Source organism: Tachysurus fulvidraco, chromosome 10 (assembly GCF_022655615.1).
Source record: "Tachysurus fulvidraco isolate hzauxx_2018 chromosome 10, HZAU_PFXX_2.0, whole genome shotgun sequence".
Taxonomy (NCBI): Eukaryota; Metazoa; Chordata; class Actinopteri; order Siluriformes; family Bagridae; genus Tachysurus; species Tachysurus fulvidraco.
This window is the reverse complement of record NC_062527.1, coordinates 13,236,811-13,256,663: the sequence shown is the minus strand read 5'-3', so window position 1 is coordinate 13,256,663 and position 19,853 is coordinate 13,236,811. Positions and strand designations below refer to the sequence as shown.

At 42.7% G+C, this 19,853-nt stretch overlaps 1 protein-coding gene across 1 annotated transcript in view; it reads left to right on the top strand.

Annotated features, from left to right (window-relative positions):
* Positions 1–19,853, top strand: part of brsk2a (BR serine/threonine kinase 2a) — a 183,688-nt gene that overhangs the window by 142,091 nt on the left and 21,744 nt on the right. Inside the window, exons 6-13 of the mRNA XM_047819701.1 lie at positions 563–596; positions 956–967; positions 2,216–2,264; positions 4,635–4,798; positions 7,239–7,270; positions 9,370–9,534; positions 10,260–10,357; positions 12,577–12,727. Coding sequence (XP_047675657.1) covers positions 563–596; positions 956–967; positions 2,216–2,264; positions 4,635–4,798; positions 7,239–7,270; positions 9,370–9,534; positions 10,260–10,357; positions 12,577–12,727 — 705 coding nt within the window. The remainder of the gene's footprint in view (positions 1–562; positions 597–955; positions 968–2,215; positions 2,265–4,634; positions 4,799–7,238; positions 7,271–9,369; positions 9,535–10,259; positions 10,358–12,576; positions 12,728–19,853) is intronic.

Genomic DNA, 19,853 nt, shown 5'->3' with positions numbered 1-19,853 from the left:
AGACATCTATCTCAAAGATAAAATCTGAAATAAGGCAGTATCGTCTTTCTTCATTAGAAATGTAGCAGGAGCTTTTTCTGATCTGGAGGAAATATTTTTACCATTGCTTTGTTGACTAGGTGTAGCTAATGTTGAGTCTATTTGTATAATGAGACATTGCTTGCAAGCACAAGCTTATATTAGCATAACCTTCTGCTTATGTGTGTGTGAAGTTGTTGAGGATGTCAGCTGGTGCGTTTGTTATCGTGAGCCTTGACAGCTCGCCAGGAACTCACACATTATCATTATTTCTCCTGAAAGGGTCTGGCAGAAATCTGTCTAATGAAAGCATCTTTTTCTCGTAGTGTTAACAGGATCCGATCAGTAGAGCACCGTGAATCCGGGACATGCGGTTTATTTAAGACAGATAGATGATCTGTGAACATGGCAATGCATAATAAAGGATCCACCCGGACATTCTGTTCACTGATAGGCTCTGCAGCAGTTTTACAATGATCACATCCTGCTAACTGACATGAACAAAGCTAAACATGTCATTTGTGGTGTCTCCTTCACTCCACAGGTCACCTCACTACGCCTGTCCTGAAGTTATTCGGGTGAGTGAGAGAGTGTGTGTGTTTGTGTGTGTGTGTGTGTGTGTGTGTGTGTGTGTGTGTGTGTGTGTGTGTGTGTGTGTGTGTGTATGTGAGTGAATGAGTGTGTGTGTGTCAGTATGTGAGTGAGTATGTGAGTGAGTATGTGAGTGAGTATGTGAGTGAGTATGTGAGTGAGTGTGTGATTGAGTGCATGTGTGAGTGCATGTGTGAGTGCATGTGTGAGTGCATGTGTGAGTGCGTGTGTGAGTGCATGTGTGAGTGCGTGTGTGAGTGCATGTGTGAGTGCATGTGTGAGTGCATGTGTGAGTGCGTGTGTGAGTGAGTGTGTGTGAGTGTGTGTGTGGAACGCGACGCGGGAGGGGGAGCGCCTGGTCAATTCAGGGGGCAGGCGGAGGGCAATGGGGGAAGGCGGGGTTACGGCAATATCTCAACTACGCCAGCACCTGTCCCCCCTCCGGTGGCCCACCTCCCGTAGCGGGCACCAGGCAGACGGCTACACACTGCTTTGGCTGGAGGAAAGGCGAATCCAGCATATCGTAGGGAGCGGGAGGCGACGGGCCCCCGCCGGATATTCACGTATATGCGATTGCAGGCCGCGAAGGGAGCGCTCCCGGGTGGTTAGTCAGACAGGCGAGGGATAGAATGTCCCCATACCGGGACGGGGTGGATCTCCCCCGGCGGGCGGAGGAGGCACGACGAGAAAGAGGAAACAAAGAAACACATTCTTGACCCCGCGGTCCATAAGCAGCTAGAAATTCCGCTTAGCGAGAGGAATAGATCACCAGACCACCGGGACCGTGTCGCATAACCAGGAAACCCATACCCCTTAGGTGCATAACCTACGCGCGGCGCGCGAGGGGGAAACACGTAGGAAACGAAGGACGAGGCAGGAGGGGGGCCGGGGGGGGGGGGGGGGGGGGGCGGAAGAAGACGAAGAAGAAGAAGAAGACAAACAAACACAATCCCGATTCGTTTAACCCCACCACATCCTCAAAATACCCTACAAACACCACTACTGAAACCAGCCTTGCCCATCCCCAAGACACCCACACCAAACGGAACCAGCCCACAAGAATATAATTCCCCGATCCCTAAACCCACTATCCACACACCCAAACCTAGACTTGGGCAGGTCTGTTGTCCCCCCTCGCTTCCGGGAACGAAATAAATCTACGGACGACAAACCAACCCCAGGGGACAATCCTAACCCATAACCAACACACGCGATAGATAGTGAACGTACCTCAATGGTTAGAGTCGCAGGCAAGCCCAAGGGAAACGGAAGGGCAATCAAAGGCAAACCATACGCCAGTGTACTTCCCATCGATTAATAAAACAAGTGAACGGCGAGAAAACCAGCAAAAGGAGAGACCGGCAACCCACGCATGGGAGACGCAGGAAAAGAACAGCACCCCCGCAACCCCCACGAAAGGGAACTTTATACTCAGACTCGCGTGAAAAAGGGAAGAGACCACCCCTTTTTTTTTTTTTTTTTCAAGATCCTTCTCGCTGAGAACCAATGACGGATCGGGGCAAGGCCATCGAAGGAAGGACCACCCAAGAAGAGGGAGGGAGAGGGGGGGAAGGAGGGGGGAGGGAAGGGGGGGGGCCCGCGGGAGGGAGGCAGGAAGAAGGATGGGGGCATCTTTTTCTTTTGTGGTTTGTTGATTAAATAAATACAAAAGTCAGTTTTAGATTTTTCTGGTGGCATGTTATTTCAAAAACAAAAAAATGGGGGGGGAGGGAACCACGACAAAAAAACGAAAAAACTCTACCTCCAAACCGACATCCGCCAAGCTGGGCGGAGGCAAAAAGAGGAGGAGAGAGGAAAGAGGGAGAAGGAATGAAAAAGAACGGAGGGAGAGCACATGCATACAATGAAATTGACTTAGTCTACCATGTACTGAGCACATGACACCTGATCTGCATACAAACATGGTAAACATGTGCCATATTACATACGGCAATTCTGACGAAAAAAACAAGAAAGAGAAAAAAAAAAAAAGGAGTGAAAGAGGAAAGGAAGGGGGAAAGGGGAAGGCGGGGGGGACAGCGGTGTAAAATGAAAGTGAGGGAGGGAGAAGGTTAAAAAGGAGGAACTGACAGATCTGATGAACATAGCGAAGAATGTCTAATGAAGATGAATGACATTTAATGAATAAATACCATCCTCCGCATTTGTACTTTATTAGGTAAAACAGTAAAGCACATTATGCACAATAATAGTTGAAAAGCGTGAGTGCCGACCCTGAGGAGGAGATTAGGGGCTGAGAGCAGATGACAACCGATGGTACTAAGGGCGGGGGAAGCAAGGCCAAGGGAGGGAAAGGGAAAAAAGGTCAAGGGGCAAGCGCACCGAAGAAACGATCTCCTAACGACCAACAAGTGGGGGCGGTGGGAGGAGGGGGGCGTGTTTTTAATTCCCACCTGGCGCCCACCGGGCCCCCTGGATCTGATGGCGCCATATGAGGGGCGCGCCGCCACGGGCGTGGGAGAAGAGGTGAGTTGGGGGCGTAAAGTGAGGAGTAAAATTTGATGAGGCCAAGGATATTAAAACAAGGGGCCTGAACCAATAGTATTATTTAAGTTTTATTTGAGAGACAGAACTAAACTATGGGAACGGGGTCCACGCGTTGGTGACGGAGACAGGGAAGAAAGACAAACAACCACACCAACACCCTAATGGTAAAAGGGAGGAAAGGAGAGAGAAGGAGGGGAACCGAATGAGAAGGGGAGGAAAGGGAAAAGGAAGGTATTGGAGGGAAGGGAAGGGAGGGGAGAGGGGGGGGAGGGGGGGGAAAGGTGGAGGGAAGGGCATGTAAATGGGAACGAGAAGGGGTAAGATGAAGGGAAGGGAAGGGGAAGGGCAGGGAAGGGAAGAGAAGAGAAGGAAGTGAAGGTGAAGGAAGGGACGGGAAGGGAAGGGGATAGGGAAGGGAAGCGGAAGGAAGGGGAAGGGAAGGGAAGGGAATGGAAGGGAATGGTCAGAGAGAGAAGAGTAACGAGTAAGAAGAAGAGAGGAATGCAAGGACTGGAATGGAAGGGTAAGGGAAGGAACGTTTAATGGAATAATGGCCCAGGTGTAAGGTAAGGAAGGCTAATTCCAGATTAATAGGACGATCCTTTCCTTTCCTTTCCTTCCATTCCATTCCATTCCCATTCTCTTTTCCTCTTCCTATTTCTTTTCCTTCACACTTCTTTCCCTTCTTCTCCCTTCACTAAAGATTTAGATCTGATGGATTTTGTGTGTCTGATTACATGGTGCTGATGGTGGCTTCTCAAATCGGATCGACTCTGAGCAGAATAATAAAAAATATCCTACCTGCTTGTGCCACTGAGACTTGTGTGTACACAATCTACCCAGCTGCCTCGTTTTATCGTTCTCTGCATTCCATTACTTGCTTTCCTCAGGTCGATTTCTCTAAATGGGATATTATGTGAGCAGAAACCTGGAGAAAAAGAGGGAAAGGGTGTGTTGGGAGTTGTGTATGTGGCATAGGCACTGAGCTCAGCCAGTTAAAACACTATTTGTCTGATTGTGTTTGACAGCTTCTCTCCCCTGTAGTTAGGTCGCTTTCTGATCATCAGTTATAAGAGCTCGGCGTAGCCACGCGGCAGCTATTCATCACACACACACGTCTGTAGGGTGTCAGTGCCACTGATGAACTACTCACTTAACAAGAGCTTTGCCAGGCTAAGCTAATTGTGCCATTCTTTGCATTTTTGGAAAGGGCTTAGCGCAAGACACTGAGATTTCGGGGTTCTGTAAGTTCAGTGTTACTCACAAATTTTCACTGAATGTCATTGTCAGCATTTGAAGTTGAAAAATGTTTGTGTTGTTTTGTAACTTGATATGCATTACATCTCAGACTCTGGGTCTTTAATCATTAGAAATGAAACAGGACTTGTTTCTGATCTTAGGGAAATCTGTCCTTATTTATTGTTCTTCTTTTTCTTTTTCCCCAGCGTGCTGATTGATGCCTTAATATTCTCTGCTGACCTAAATTTGACCGTTTATATTCACGGTTTCTCATTTCTTCTGCGTTTTCCTGCAGGGAGCACTGCCGTTTGATGATGATAATTTACGAAACTTGTTAGAAAAAGTGAAGCTGGGAGTTTTCCACATGCCACACTTTATTCCTCCGGATTGCCAGAATCTTCTACGAGGAATGATCGAAGTGGATGCTAGCAAACGGCTTACGGTGAGCTGTTCCAGTCTTTCAAACACAACATCTACACAACAGAATACAAATACCTTTATTTTGGGTTGCTTTTGGGTCATATCTTTATTGCTTTTTTTTTTTTGTAACCGGGCAACCAGGTCTGAATTTTGATGTCCATTTCCAAGCTTGAGTTGTATGTAAATGGAATATAGTAATGGATAATTGGGTCATTTACATGTTAATTAGCTTTAATAATGCAATATATGCCGTATAGTCCTTCTACTTCACAGGCATGTAATTATGATTTGTCATGAAAACATAATATGATTAAAAAAGCTAAGTAATTAAGGATCATATAACCCAAATACTCAGGTGTAACTTTTAAATACATAATGCATGCAAATGAGAAAACTGGGATTATCATCAGGGGTGGATCAATCTTAAATTCATTAGGTAGCCCACCGGACTAGTAAAACCTCCAGTGTTATAATGTTACCCAGAAACCTACATTTAGATGAATGTTTATGGCATTTGGTGGATGTCTTTATCGAGAGTGACCTACAGAAGTGCTTTAAAGTCTCTATTCAAGAATCCATCAATACTGGTTCACTAGTTCACTGACTAAATGTTCTATAATATAGCAAGAGAAGTATAGACATCCTTTTTCTGCTTTTAATGTAATAATGTATGACTAGTGCTAATCTGATCCAGACTAAAACTGTTGAACTCTTGGCTGATCGATAGAGTGATCACGCTCTTCGTCAAGCATCTACAGTGTCTCGCTGACAAGTCCTGAAATTTCAGCACACAGTTCCTAATCACTGGCTCAGAGCCTCAACTAATACACATGGTGGAAACTAACATATAAACATTTAATGCATCCAGAGTTGGGGGTTCGATTCCTGTCTCTGTCATGTGTGTGAAGTTTGGGTGCTTTCTCCCCATGCATTAGGGGTTTCCTATTGGAGCTCCAGATTTCTACAGTCTGAAGATATGCACTGTAGGATGATTGGCATCTCTAAATTGTCCTCTGTGTGTGTGTGTGTGTGTGTGTGTGTGTGTGTGTGTGTGTGTGTGTGTGTGTGTGTGTGTGTGTGTGTGTGTGTGTGTGTGTGTGTGTGTGTGTGTGTGTGTGATTGTGCCCAGACTGGTATCTTAATCAGGATGTAACCTTCCTTGTGCCACAAGCCTCCTGGGACCGACTCCAGGTTCCCTGCAACCCAGTAGGATAAACAATGTAGAGAATGGATGGATGGATGGATGCATGGATAGATAGATGGATGGATATATTATGTTTACACTCTGGAAAAAAATTCAGCGAGTGTTTTGGCAGTGAGATGTGCTGTTCTATAAATTGTTCAAGTCTTTCTAGTGTGGTTATTTTCTCTGAAAAGAGAGAGCTATATGATGACTTGGTGCTAGATGTAATCTCACTCACTTTTGTCTGTGTTTCCACAAACCTGCATGTTTCTCATTATGAAAAGATTGTTGTGAAAAACATTGTTCAGCAGATTAGTGTCTCTGCCGATGTGTGTAGTGTCTCAGGTGGTGGGATTCAGTGTACAGAGCTAGCATGTGCCCTAACATTATCACTGTGCATCACAACACAGTACATTATGTTTAAAGAATAATGAAATTAAATTTTTCTTTGGAAAGTCATGTATTTCAGATGCAGGTGACGAATGCTGTATTCTGCTGTATTGCAGATAGTGATGGAGCTGGAAGTACGATAAAGAACAAGGCTCTGATGTGCTTTCTCACTGACCACTCTCTTTGTGAATCACTGTGCATGCTGAGATAAGAGTGTAGCCTCCTAACACATACATGCACACACAAACACACACCGTCAGCGACGTTCTGACTTTTTGTATCTTAGGGCTTCATTTGTAACCCAGCACTTCAGTGTATGCTGAGATCACAGAGCTACCCACAGCCGCTTGTCACTGTGGTGTAGTGCCTTGCTGGACACAGCTGCTGGACTTATGATGTGTGTTAAGTTACTGGAAGATATCTAGCGGGATGGTTTTACCGGGAACTTGAATAGTGCATAGGGCTTGGAAAGTATGTGTGGATGAGCATCTGTGTATCTCAGTAAAGAAGGTTTAACCTAGCACTGTTAAGGGTTTTTCAGTTTTTCATTCGTGTGTCCGTGTTCATGAAAATTGGTGTTTATAAATAATACTACTGCACTTGCAATCTTTAGGCGAATCATGCGAATGCTTGCCCTCTTTAGGCGTCTTCATCTCTTTCATTTGTCCCAGTATCACTAATCATCTCTCTTTGTCTTGAATAGGTTCTTATTTTACCTCTTATCTGTGCTCCTCTGTAGCCTCTGCTGTTACCATCAGACCCGTTTGTATCTGGAGGATTTTATTAGCGTGAACTCTCCTGCCCTTTATTTTACTGTCCAATAATGAATGATGTAATGTGACGTGCTTGAAGATGTGAGGCTGACTTTGCTCTTTTTTTCCTATTGCAGTTAGAACAGATCCAGAAGCACACGTGGTACATGTAAGTACATCTCACATCTTGTGTGTGTGTGTGTGTGTGTGTGTGTGTGTGTGTGTGTGTGTGTGTGTGTGTGTGTGTGTGTGTGTGTGTGTGTATGTGTGTGGGTGTGGGTGTGTGTTTGTGTGTGTGTGTGTGTGTGTGTGTATGTGTCAGATACAGCACAGAGACAGTAAGAGAATTTACCCGAAGCTAGAAGATTGATTTGCAACAGTAAAATTAGGTTTCATACCAATGCTGGGATCGCGCAGCGTACAATGCAACTTCATGTAAGAGTAGAGATTCAAGAGAGTGTGTGTGTGTGTGTGTGTGTGTGTGTGTGTGTGTGTGTGTGTGTGTGTGTGTGTGTGTGTGTGTGTGTGTGTGTGTGTGTGCTGGGGAGATAAATGGCATAGCTGCCTCATGTCTCCAACAAGGACAAGGATCTGTGGGTCCAGAGGGGGTGTAGCTGTCTGCTCATATGCTCATATCCTGTTGTGTGTGTGTAAGTGTGAGAGAGAGACAGAGAGATTGAGAGACACAGAGAGAGAATGAGAGAGAGAGAGCATGTGTGTGGTCACAGCAGTAGGACACATGGGTGGTTGACAGGCCTCCCCCTGACTCTGAGCTTCTCTTGGGTCAAAGACAGTCACATAGCCACCCGGTCCTCTTCTCCACAGACCCCTGAGTCACTCGCAGTTTCAACAGAATACTTATGCTTTTGACTACTGGATCACACAGCCACAGATGGCAACACAGAACCCACAGATCTGAAAAGGTTTCACTTAAGAACAATAAAGACTAAAAATGTGCATTAAATTGTGTATATACGCTGATTACCTTTTAAAACTTTTGGTTCTTTAGCCATGCACTGGAACTACAGTGGAGGTCAGGATCTTACATACGCCTTTACAGAATCATTACAAAACAAAGACCAAAAACCTAAAGGATTATATAATAATTGCTTTTCTATTCATAATAATTTTGTATTATAATATGTAGTACTGCCCTGAATGAACTATTTCACATAGCAGATGTGTTATTGTTTAAAGAGCTTATTTAGTTCACTGTCCTTCAGAAGCTTCATAAGATATATACATGTTTCCCAGAAGACAAACTAATAAGTCACAAAAATCCTGTTTAAAAATTTACACCCCATAATGCGCCATGTTACCGTATTGAGAATCAGTGAATGTTTGCAGCTTTTGTAATAGTTGTGTAGGATTTGTATATTTTCTGCAAAGGCATATGTAAAGATATGACCCCATATACTATGTGATGTCAGAAGCAAGTAATGGAAGTGTGTCACCCGAAACCCTTTCCCTTACAGCCTGTCCAAATGTTCAAATCATATCTATTTGTTTCAAATGCAGTAATATTCAAAATCTCAAATATCATGAGAAAAACCTGGAGTTAAGAGACAGCAGTGGTGCAGCAGGAAGTGGGTTACTGTCTGTGAGACGTTGATCACATGAGTTTGCCTACAGGTTTCTCCCCTTACCTCCCAATAAACATGCCAGTGTGTGGATTGGTTGTTCTAATATTACCGCAGGTTGTAGATGAGTGTAAAGAAGTTTGCTTCTCTTCAAACAAACAGGAAACGGGGCCTAGAGGGTGTAATAATACCAAATTGTGTTAAGGAAAAATGAAGCCCTGTGATGGACCAGCATCCTATTACTGCAGGAGTGTATGTTCTCTCCTCATGCTCAGGGATAGACTCTGGATTAAAACCTTGACCAGGACAGGGTGGTTCATGAAGATGTTGTTTGTTGTCCAAGGTGACAAGAAGTCATATTGTGTCCTGAACCACATTATTACATGTGTAATTAAACTTACATTTAATCTGATTTTATACAACTGAGAAATTGAGGGTTAAGGGCTTTACTCAGGGGCAGCTTGGTGGACCTGGGACTTGAACAGTCAGCCTTCTGATCAGTAGTGTAACGCCTTAGCAACTAAGCTACCACATGATTGATTAAGGCTGACTAATGTGTGAAAACTTTGGAGGACTGCTACTTTGATTGTATCTCCATGGTGCAAGCTTCACATACTGTAGTATTGAATAGATTGCTACTGTGTTCCTGTGATCAGTGTCCCTGTGTTTTTTTTATGCTTTTTACCAGCGGGGGGAAAAATGAGCCGGAGCCGGAGCAGCCCGTGCCGAGGAAGGTGGCGATCCGCAGTCTGCCATCGGCTGATGACATCGATCCGGACGTACTGGAGAGTATGCACTCGCTCGGCTGCTTCCGAGACAAGAACAAGCTGATGAAGGACCTGCTGTCAGATGAGTGAGTGGCTCCGCACTGGCCTAGAGACAGTTGACCGTGGCCACATTCATCAACTTAAAACCAAGCTAGAACTTTAAACCTCAGATCAAAGTCAGAAATGTGCCCCAGAGTCAAAGAAAGAGATGGAGGAAAAAATAGGAAAAAGGGTCAGTCATAGGATAGAGTGGTGCTTAGAGTTCCTCATCCATATAAACTCATTTGCACACATGGATACATGCAATCACACACACACACACGTACACACACACACAGACACACACTGTCCATTGGACAAGTCATTTGTCAAACTGCAGTTACATTATGATGGCCATTGAAGCAGTGCTACTGTTATTTCCCTAGCCTCAAGTACCACTGTTTACCTCTTCATATCTATTCCTCTGAGGCACTCGCTTTCTATATTGTGGAGCTTCATGCTTTTTATTTATTTGCCACCGTCCCATTTTTGTGATGTTATTGTTTGTGTGTTTGTGTGTATGTGTGTGTTAGTGTGATTGTGTGTCTTCATATATCATATGGACCTTCCCAGAGATGGGGTGTGTATTACAAAAATCAGTGTAAAGCAGGAGAAAATATAATTCTGGGTCACTTTGTCCAAAACAATGGACATTCACCGTCAATACATCTCTGACTCGTCCTCGGTTGTAAATAAATGAGCAGTCAGAAGCAGTTAAAGTGTGTTTTGGTCTTTCATGTTTGTCTGTTGTCCTTTTCGATTTTTATTTCAGTGACAACCAGGAAAAGATGATCTATTTCCTGTTACTAGACCGGAAGGAGAGGTATCCAAGTCATGAAGATCAGAACCTCCCACCACGCAATGATATAGGTATATACCTTCAGGTCCTTCTCATAAAAAATATAAAGAGTACCTTAGAATGAATTGCAATTTGTGTGTTTTAGCAGAAAATACAGTGTGTTTTATATGTTGTTGGGTAGATAGTACTAATCTCTTCACTGTGACTGGAGAATAGCAGTAACTGATTATTAACAAATGTTTTATAGGACCATTTTCACAACCCTGACCTTTCAAAAGCAAATACAAAGAACATTGTCAGGTGCTGCAGCTGTCTAGGGATTTACTTCACTTCCAAGAGTTTGCAGTCCTCACAGCGCAATGCCACAACCATTCAAAAAGCATCACTGCATCATTCAAACTTACATCATAGACTCAATATCGGTCCATATGTTGCATATATTCTGTGGTACACACAAAATAAATGACTTTGTGTTATAAGCACATCTTAATCTGTTTGGAGGTTGTACATAGGATCACATGGTGGTTTCTTGGGTTTTTCTAAAAAGAAATGCTGTTATTTAGGAACAAATTTCATAATGTGTTGAAACGGATGTGAAATTTGTGATGAGTTTGGCTCAGGTTCTGTGGCTGTTTTTTTAAAGTCTACTTCATAGTACATACATACTTTCTACTGTAAAACACTAGTGTTGATTTTAGCATTGGGGAACTGTTAGCCACTATGTTTAGATCTATTTGGATGGAGAAGTTAAGAAACATTTACATTCTATGAGCACTTTATTAGGAATACCTGAACACCTACTCATGTCTGCAGTTATCTAATCAGCCTATCATGGCAACCGTACAGTGTATATACACAGATACAGATACAGGCCTGCAGATTCAACTCAATGATTTAGATGGTGACTTGGTTGTTTGTGCCAGACTCTCTGGTTTGAGTATTTTTTTATAACTGCTAATCTCCAAAAAATTTTCATGCACAACAGTCGCTAGAGTAGTAATTGGTGCAAAAACTATTCAGTGAGCAGAGTTAAGAGGACAGAAATGTCTTGTGATGAGAGATGTCAGTGGAGAACAGCCAGACCTTTTTGAGAACAGAAAGGCTACAGGAACTCAGTTAACCACTCTGTGCAATTGTGATGAACAGAAAGGCATCTAAGAATGCACAACATGCTGAACCATGAGCATGCTGGACTACAACAGCAGAAGACTGTCAAATTCCTGGTCTGATGAATCTTGATTTCCGCTGAGTCTCACAGATGGTAGGGTCAGAATTTGGTGCCAACAGCACGAATCCTTGGACCAACCTGCCTTGTGTCAACAGTCCAGGCTGGTGCAGGTGGTGTAATGGACTGGGGAATGTTTTCTTGGCACGGCTGTTAATACCAATCAATCATTGCTTGAATGCCACAGTCTATTTGAGTATTGTTTCTGATCATGTGCATTCCTTCATGCCCATTGTTTACAACCTTTTAATGGTTACTTGCAACATGATAATGGACCAAGTCACAAACATTTAGTTGAGCGTTCTTTACTGGCCCGTCCAGTCACCAGAGCTGAATCCAGTGGAACGCTAGATATCCCATTGAACAAAAAAAAAAATTTGTGATCATTTGCCAGAATCTGTCCAGCATAGTGTGGAAACTTCTTTTTTGACTTTTTTATTGATACATCTAATGTTGAAGGAAACTAGCAAGTGTCCAACAAACATCATTAAGGTCTACTGTGTATTGCAAGCTAACGATGCAGCAGCCAGTTATCTCACAGCACACAGTTGCCTGAATTGTAAAAAGAAGTCTTTGTATAAAAACAGCAATAAGTCCTGTATCACGATTCATTTACTGTGGAATTACATAGCCTGAAATAACATTCTGCACTTTAACCTCGTACTCATTGGATCATTTCAAATCGTTTTCCTGGATTACAGGGCCCAAACAACCAAAAACTATCACTGTTAAATTACTTTTGACTTTTGCACTATGTATTCAAGCCCTACTTTTGATTTATTATCCAGGATTACAATTGCAGTAAAAGACTCACAGTTCTATATACTTTCTTACTTTCTTTGACAGATTTAGGTTCAGCTTGGTCAAAGATAGCAGGCTCGGGTGGCCACACAAATCACTTAATCGCAGCGGGCGCATTGAACAATGATCAGTCTGTGATCAAATGGAGCTGCTGACTGATGCTTTCCAGATCAGTGATCTGTATTGACTGTGCATTGCAATCAACATGCTTCTATTGGGACCCTATTTGAAATCCTGCATGTGTATATCTGTGTGTGTTTGTAGACCCCCCACGGAAGCGTGTGGACTCCCCCATGCTGAACCGACACGGGAAGAGGAGACCAGAGCGCAAGTCCATGGAGGTGCTGAGTGTGACAGACGGAGGGTCACCAGTGCCAGCGCGCAGAGCCATCGACATGACACAGCATGGACAGAGGTGCAGCAGAACACAACAAGCACACTTTTATATACATGTATATATGTATGTGTTTTAATATAACTTATTCACATTGATTGCTCACACACATTCATCTTTGATATGTGATTTGTCCCTCCAGTGAAAAGTCCTGCTGAATTTCCAATCCTCAAACATCCTACGTATTTTTTTTCTCACTCTGTGGCAGGTTTGCAATTCTGCCTCCCTATCATTCAATTGCTTTTGTCCATTTCCTTGACCACATGCTGTAGGGTATAAACCTCTTATCAGTTATTAATAGCTGGTGCTATTATGTGCTAGTTATAGTTTTGACACCCCGATACAGGATTTACTCTCAGCAGGATTTTCTCTCAACAAGCTGTTACACCATGACTTCATGTAGGTGAACTGTTTATTCTGATCTGTACCATACTGTGTGTTGGAGACAGGGCCAATAAAACACACTGAGAAAAACAAGACGCTTCCCTCCAGTGGTAAGGCAGGACACTACAGGGGGAAAGGGTGAAAATTTTAAAACTTCGGATAGCACAATCAGTTTTTTTTTGCCACCTAAATGCTGATGTTCCAATACGTCTACATCGATGTAAACTGGCATAATTACATATAAAGGAATGTATATAGAGATATGACATGACATGGTGGTACAGAGTGGGCAAAGCAAACACCTTTATATAATGCAGTTTACTGTAATGCAGTGGTTTCGTGTGGAACGAAACAGAAACTGCTTTTTCTTATCCACAAATCTGCAGTGTCTTGCCTTTAAACTGGCTGGTTCTATGTCTCCGCACAAGCAGGGTACTCTACTATCTAAGTATCCACACACACACATGCAAGTAACAGTAGTTCTTGTATCAGTGTGACCAGCAGGAGATGAGAATGGGCATTTTGTTGAAGATTGCTTGCAGGCCCTGACTGTTTGTTCACTTTGTCTCCCGCTGTAGTAAAACAATGTTCAGTAAAAGCTTGGAAATCTCTGATGCCCCTCTCAAGTGCAGCAAAGAGGAAAGGTACTAACCATCACCCCCACCCAGCCCCCATTCCTCTCTGTTCCTTACTAAACCCTCCAACAAGATGCAGTGTTGCTTTTCTACTTTCCACTCACCCGTTTGTTATTCCGATCACCTTCGACAATCTATAACAAATCCTCAGATTGGCTTCTAATTATTTCCCCAATGTGTGCTGCTATGCCTTGCTAGCTATTCTGAAACTTTCCCAGCCCAGGGGGATATCAGCCCATCGTCCTGTGATGTTCTGTGGACTGTCTCTGCTCACGCTGAGGTGGCCCTCTCTCTCTCTCTCTCTCTCTCTCTCTCTCTCTCTCTCTCTCTCTCTCTCTCTCTCTCTCTCTCTCTCTCTCTCTCTCTCTCTCTCTGTCTCACTCTATCTATCTCTTTCATTTCCAAGCTCATTTCCAGCCTGCCTCTTTCATCACATCCTTTATTCGGGCTCAAATGTCAGGATAGAACTGATGGCAGAAATGAAATTGGGAATTGACTGAAGACGACCTGACCCCAGAATGCAACATAAGGCAACTGGGGCTTTTAAAAATTATCATTGAAATGTAATGGAGTGGTAAAAAAGGCAGCTGTATACCAAAAAGGCAGCAGTATGTCCGTGTATCTTGCTTGCCTCTTTTGTGTAGACACCATATCTCTTCTGTTTATTAGTTTCATTACATTTGCCTTGTTAAACTTAATGGCATTTATTTAACCTGCAGTTTTACAGTGAAAGGGTTATTTCATTTAGTTTTAGTGCATTGTCCATGTGTTGGGAATAATCCCCTTCAGGGTACATCACTAACCCTATGCAGTGCCAGGCGAGTAATGAGTGCACAGGATCTTTTCCAATGTGCTTTTGAAGCAGGTTACACAATGGCAAAAGTTCCAAAATGGCACACTATAGAATTTACAGGGTTGAATAGAACAGAACAGTAAAATAGATGTCACAGAATTAACTAAAATAAAATGGATAAATGTGAAATGAAATTCGAGAATAGAAAATAGAATGACATAGAATCAAGAATTGAATATCTATAAGAATAAAATGGAATAGAGATAAACAGAGAATGCAGTGCAATAGAATAGACTGGAATACACTGTCAAATAATAATACAAATACTAACCGAATTAAACGGATGAGTATAGATTGGGATAAAATGAAAATGAATAGAGAGACTGAATAGAATGGGACAGAATGGAATAGAATAAAATAAATAGTTTTGATTATTCTAGCATGGTAAAAAGACATAAAAGTCGTAAGTGATAAAGAATGAAAGGAATGCAATGGAATGGCAAAGAGAAACAGAATGGAATATACTGTACGTAACGCCATAGAATCCAATAAAATGCCCTTGACGAGTACAAAAAAAAAGAAATAAATAAAAGTGAAGAGAATGGAATTGAAAAGATTATAATGGATTAACAGAATGGAAAAGAAGATAGGGAAAAGGATGAGAATATTATGGGATATAATAGCATTAAATAGAAGAACGGAACAGAAAAAAACAATAAAGAGAAAATAACAAAAGAGAGAAGAAGAGAAGGAAAGAGAGGAGAAGAGAGGAGTGGAGAAGAGAGGAGAAAATGAGAGAAGAGAAGACAGGAGAGGAGAAGTGAAGAGAGGAGTGGAGAGAAAAGAGAGAAAAATAGAGGAGAATAGGACAGGAGAAGAGAGGAGAGGAGAGGAGGAGAAGAGAGGAGTGGAGAAGAGAGGAGAAGAGAAGACAGGAGAGGAGAAGAGAGAAAAATAGAGGAGAATAGGACAGGAGAAGAGAGGAGAGGAGGAGAAGAGAGGAGTGGAGAAGAGAGGAGAAGAGAAGACAGGAGAGGAGAAGAGAGAAAAATAGAGGAGAATAGGACAGGAGAAGAGAGGAGAGGAGGAGAAGAGAGGAGTGGAGAAGAGAGAAAAATAGAGGAGAATAGGACAGGAGAAGAGAGGAGAGGAGGAGAAGAGAGGAGTGGAGAAGAGAGGAGAAGAGAAGACAGGAGAGGAGAGGAGAGGAGGAGAAGAGAGGAGTGGAGAAGAGAGGAGAAGAGAAGACAGGAGAGGAGAGAGGAGAAGAGAGAAGAATAGAGTAGAATGGGACAGAAGAGAGGAGAGGAGAAGAGAGGAGAAGAGAGGAGAGGAGAGGAGAGGGGAGGACAACAGATCAGCTGTTTGTACAGTACAGACTGTATCAGATCGGTTCAGATTGGATCAGGCAGGTATATTGGTGATGTTGCCCAAAGCTCCACTATTCTTTTTGTTTTTTTTAAAGAAGTCCCCTTTGTGTGCTGTGTTTAAACACGCCGTCACTGATAATACATTTGTCCTTGCAGCAGTCTGTCACTCACATTATCACATTTTGGCTTGTCATTATTTGCTTGTTTGTTTTTTGATACACATTTATATCAGCACTGAAATAAACAGAGAAAAGCTTCCCTGCATCTTCTGTGTTTCTCTCTGTTAGCTTGTGTGTTCTGCTTGAACATCTCTTCTCTCAAGGATGTTGAGTAAAGAGTTAGAAACTCTGGACTTTATTCTTTCTCTCTTTTAATTCAGTGAAACTAATTCAGTAGTGGTAGTTACTTTTCTCAGTTTTTCAGCTTTGCTTTTTCTGCATAGTGCTGTGTGAAGCGTGCAGCAGCTCTGTGTGTGTGTGTGTGTGTGTGTGTGTGTGTGTGTGTGTGTGTGTGTGTGTGTGTGTGTGTGCGCATTAGAGCTGTGTCTAGGTTGGGCAGTGATGTGGGATTTGTTAGTATGTATGTTTGCAGTGGAAATGTTTTTTTTTTTATTTTGAGGGTTTGGTGTGTATATCGCATGTATTTGTGTGTTTTTATTTGATTTATTTGTTATCTCTCTGCAACAGAGAACTTTTCAGACTCCAAGACTGTTAGATCTTTTGGCTTTAGAGAACTAGAGATCAGAGCATATCAGGAAGAAAGCAGGCTTTGAAATCTGTTCTGAGACACAGTCGACCTCACAGAACAGCTGATGGAAAGGCCTGATTTTTTTTTCTTTTTGGAGGATAGTGTGAGGATTGCTTTAAAATATTTACAGCACTAAAGATTTCACTTCATATTTCTGAACACATGAGAGATATTAGGGATAAAATGTAATAAATACACAAGCAATGCCAACACTTTTCATTTTCGAACTATTAATCAAACACACACACACACACACACACACACACACACACACACACACACACCACACACACACACACACACACCACACACACACACACACACACACACACACACACACACACCACACACACACACACACACACCACACACACACACACACACACACACCACACACCCCACACACACACTCACTCACACACACACACCAAAAACACACACACCCACACACACCACACACACACACACACACACACACACACACACACCACACACACACACACCACACCACACACACCACTCACCAGACACACACACCACACCCACACACCACACACACACACACCACACACCACACCACCGCACACCACGCACACACACCACACACCGCACCCACACACACACACACCCACCACACACACACCACCCACCACCACACACACCACACACCCACACACACACACCACACCACCACCACCCACCACGCACGCACACACACGACAACACACACGCACGCACGGCACACGTGCCACGCACGCACGCACACACACACTCACCACGGGGCGCACACACACCACAACACACACACACACACACACACACACACACACTCACACACACACAAAACCACACACACACACACACACACACACACACACACACACACACACACACACACACACACTCACACACACACACACACACAAACTCTATTATTAGTTAAGCTATCTATCTATCTATCTATCTATCTATCTATCTATCTATCTATCTATCTATCTATCTATCTATCTATCTATCTATCTATCACAGAGGAAAAAAGTAAGGGTCAAGCAGTAGGTCAAGCAGTAAGATCATGTACAGACCTAGCTATAGATTATCTCATATACACGTTTATACTCTGTGTGTGTGTGGGTGTGTGTGGGTGTGTGTGGGTGTGTGTGGGTGTTGCTTGCTTGCATGATATCACAGATATTAGGAACAGCTCCTATGCTAGTGTGCTTGTATTAGTTCATGAAAAAATCTTAGGAAAGATCTTTTAAATCTTAAGTCAAACTGCATTATGAGCACCGACAGACCTGCTTATCGGAGCTTTTACTCAGCACTTCCACAGACAGCATATGTGAGTTTATCAAGCTGTAGTTTGACAGTTTACTCCACCCTGGGTTGCTCCTTTAATCCCATCATGCCTTTGGGCTGGGCTGCATTTGGTCAATGGGATTCCTGCTGCTTTTTCTTCTCTCTTCAGCCCCCACTCAGCTTCAGCAAGCTGCCCTGTAGCATTCGGGACACGCCCCAAACACTAATGTCAGTCTCACAAACGAGAGGCCGCACTGATAGAACAAGCAGCCTGGCGGCTGTGTTCAGAATCCAGCTGTGCTGATGCCAGATCAGCCTGGCGGGCTGTGTTCAGGATCCAGCTGTTCTGATGCCAGAGCAGCCTGAAGGGTTGTGTTCAGGATCCAGCTGTGCTGATGCCAGAGCAGCCTGATGGGCTGTGTTCAGGATCCAGCTGTGCTGATGCCAGAGCAGCCTGATGGGCTGTGTTCAGGATCCAGCTGTGCTGATGCCAGAGCAGCCTGATGGGTTGTGTTAGTGAGAGTGAAACCTCTAGTGACATTTACACTGTGCTATAAAGCCATCAAGCCACCCACATAAAGCACATCCCTCTGTATAGTGAAGCATTTAAATGTGCTGAAATGTGCTGTGCCAATCACTGCATGCTTCATAAGACCTGAGCAGACATCATGAAGGATTTATTAGGAGGTTTTTCTTAATATCTATACTGTGAATGTCTGAAACTGATATTTGAGCGATTATATTTACATTTGCCTTTAAATTGCTGCAAATGTAATTGCCTTGAATATTAAATTATAGTTATTATAGTTAACATTATTTTATATTAAAATAGCAATATTCTGGCTAGAACTACCATTCATCCTGTACACTGCATAATTATTGGCATTCTCTCTGACGATTGTTTATATTCCTTTTTAAAGGGAAAATAAAAATTCTTATTAGAATTAAATAACAGTAGTTCCTTTCAAATCTATATAATTGTGCCAAAATGTTTCACTTCCCCAAGGAATTTTTTAATAAATGCAGATTGTTGAATATACAGTAGTTGAGGTCAGTGCTCTCCACAGGCCACTCGAGATCTTCACTCCAAACTTTACTCCAGGTCTTAATGGAACTTGCTTTGTGCATTGTCACGCTCACACAAGTTTTGGACCCTTATTTCCAGTGAGGGAAAAGCAAATCTATTAAAAATTTAATCAGATGGTCAGTTCAATTCAATGTATTTATATATCACTTTTCTCACAAAGTGGATTTATAGAGCAATAAAAATTCAGCAGAGTTCAAATTTTCCGTGAATCTTAAAGAGTCTATGAATCATTTAAGTCTCTTAAGATAATATAATTTGTAATGAAAAATATTGTATTCATTTAGAAAATAATGCATAAACGGATGTTGTCATAACATGTTTATTCTTGCTTATTAAGTCATAAGCTCTATTTCTATAAGCTCCTTCACATCATCGCTCCCATAACAACGATCAACACAAACCGAAAGGTTGTTAATGTCGTGTCCATCACTGTTGACATGCCTTGAGAGTGGAAAAGAGAAATCCTTCATTTTGATGGAACATGTAGATAATCTCTAGGTTTTTATTGTAGTAGTTGTATATATGTTGTGTTCAGATCTTTAGGGTTCATTATGTTATAATCACTCAGTTGTGAGGTAGATGTTCATAAGTCCTATATAATGTTTCAGGTAAATACTCCAAGCCCAGTGTACTCACACACACAGAAGCCATGAGAAAATACAGTGCCGGAGTTCAGCTTTCTCTCTCTTTCTCTCTCTCTTTTACTGCACACATGTCGTGCATTGTCTGTTTATCTCCCTCATACCCTCGGCACCGGGTTTGGTGTCTCTGAAGGCTGAATTAACAGGAAGGAGAAAAAGCAAGACAAAGGTTTTTGTGAGAAAGGATTGAAGGG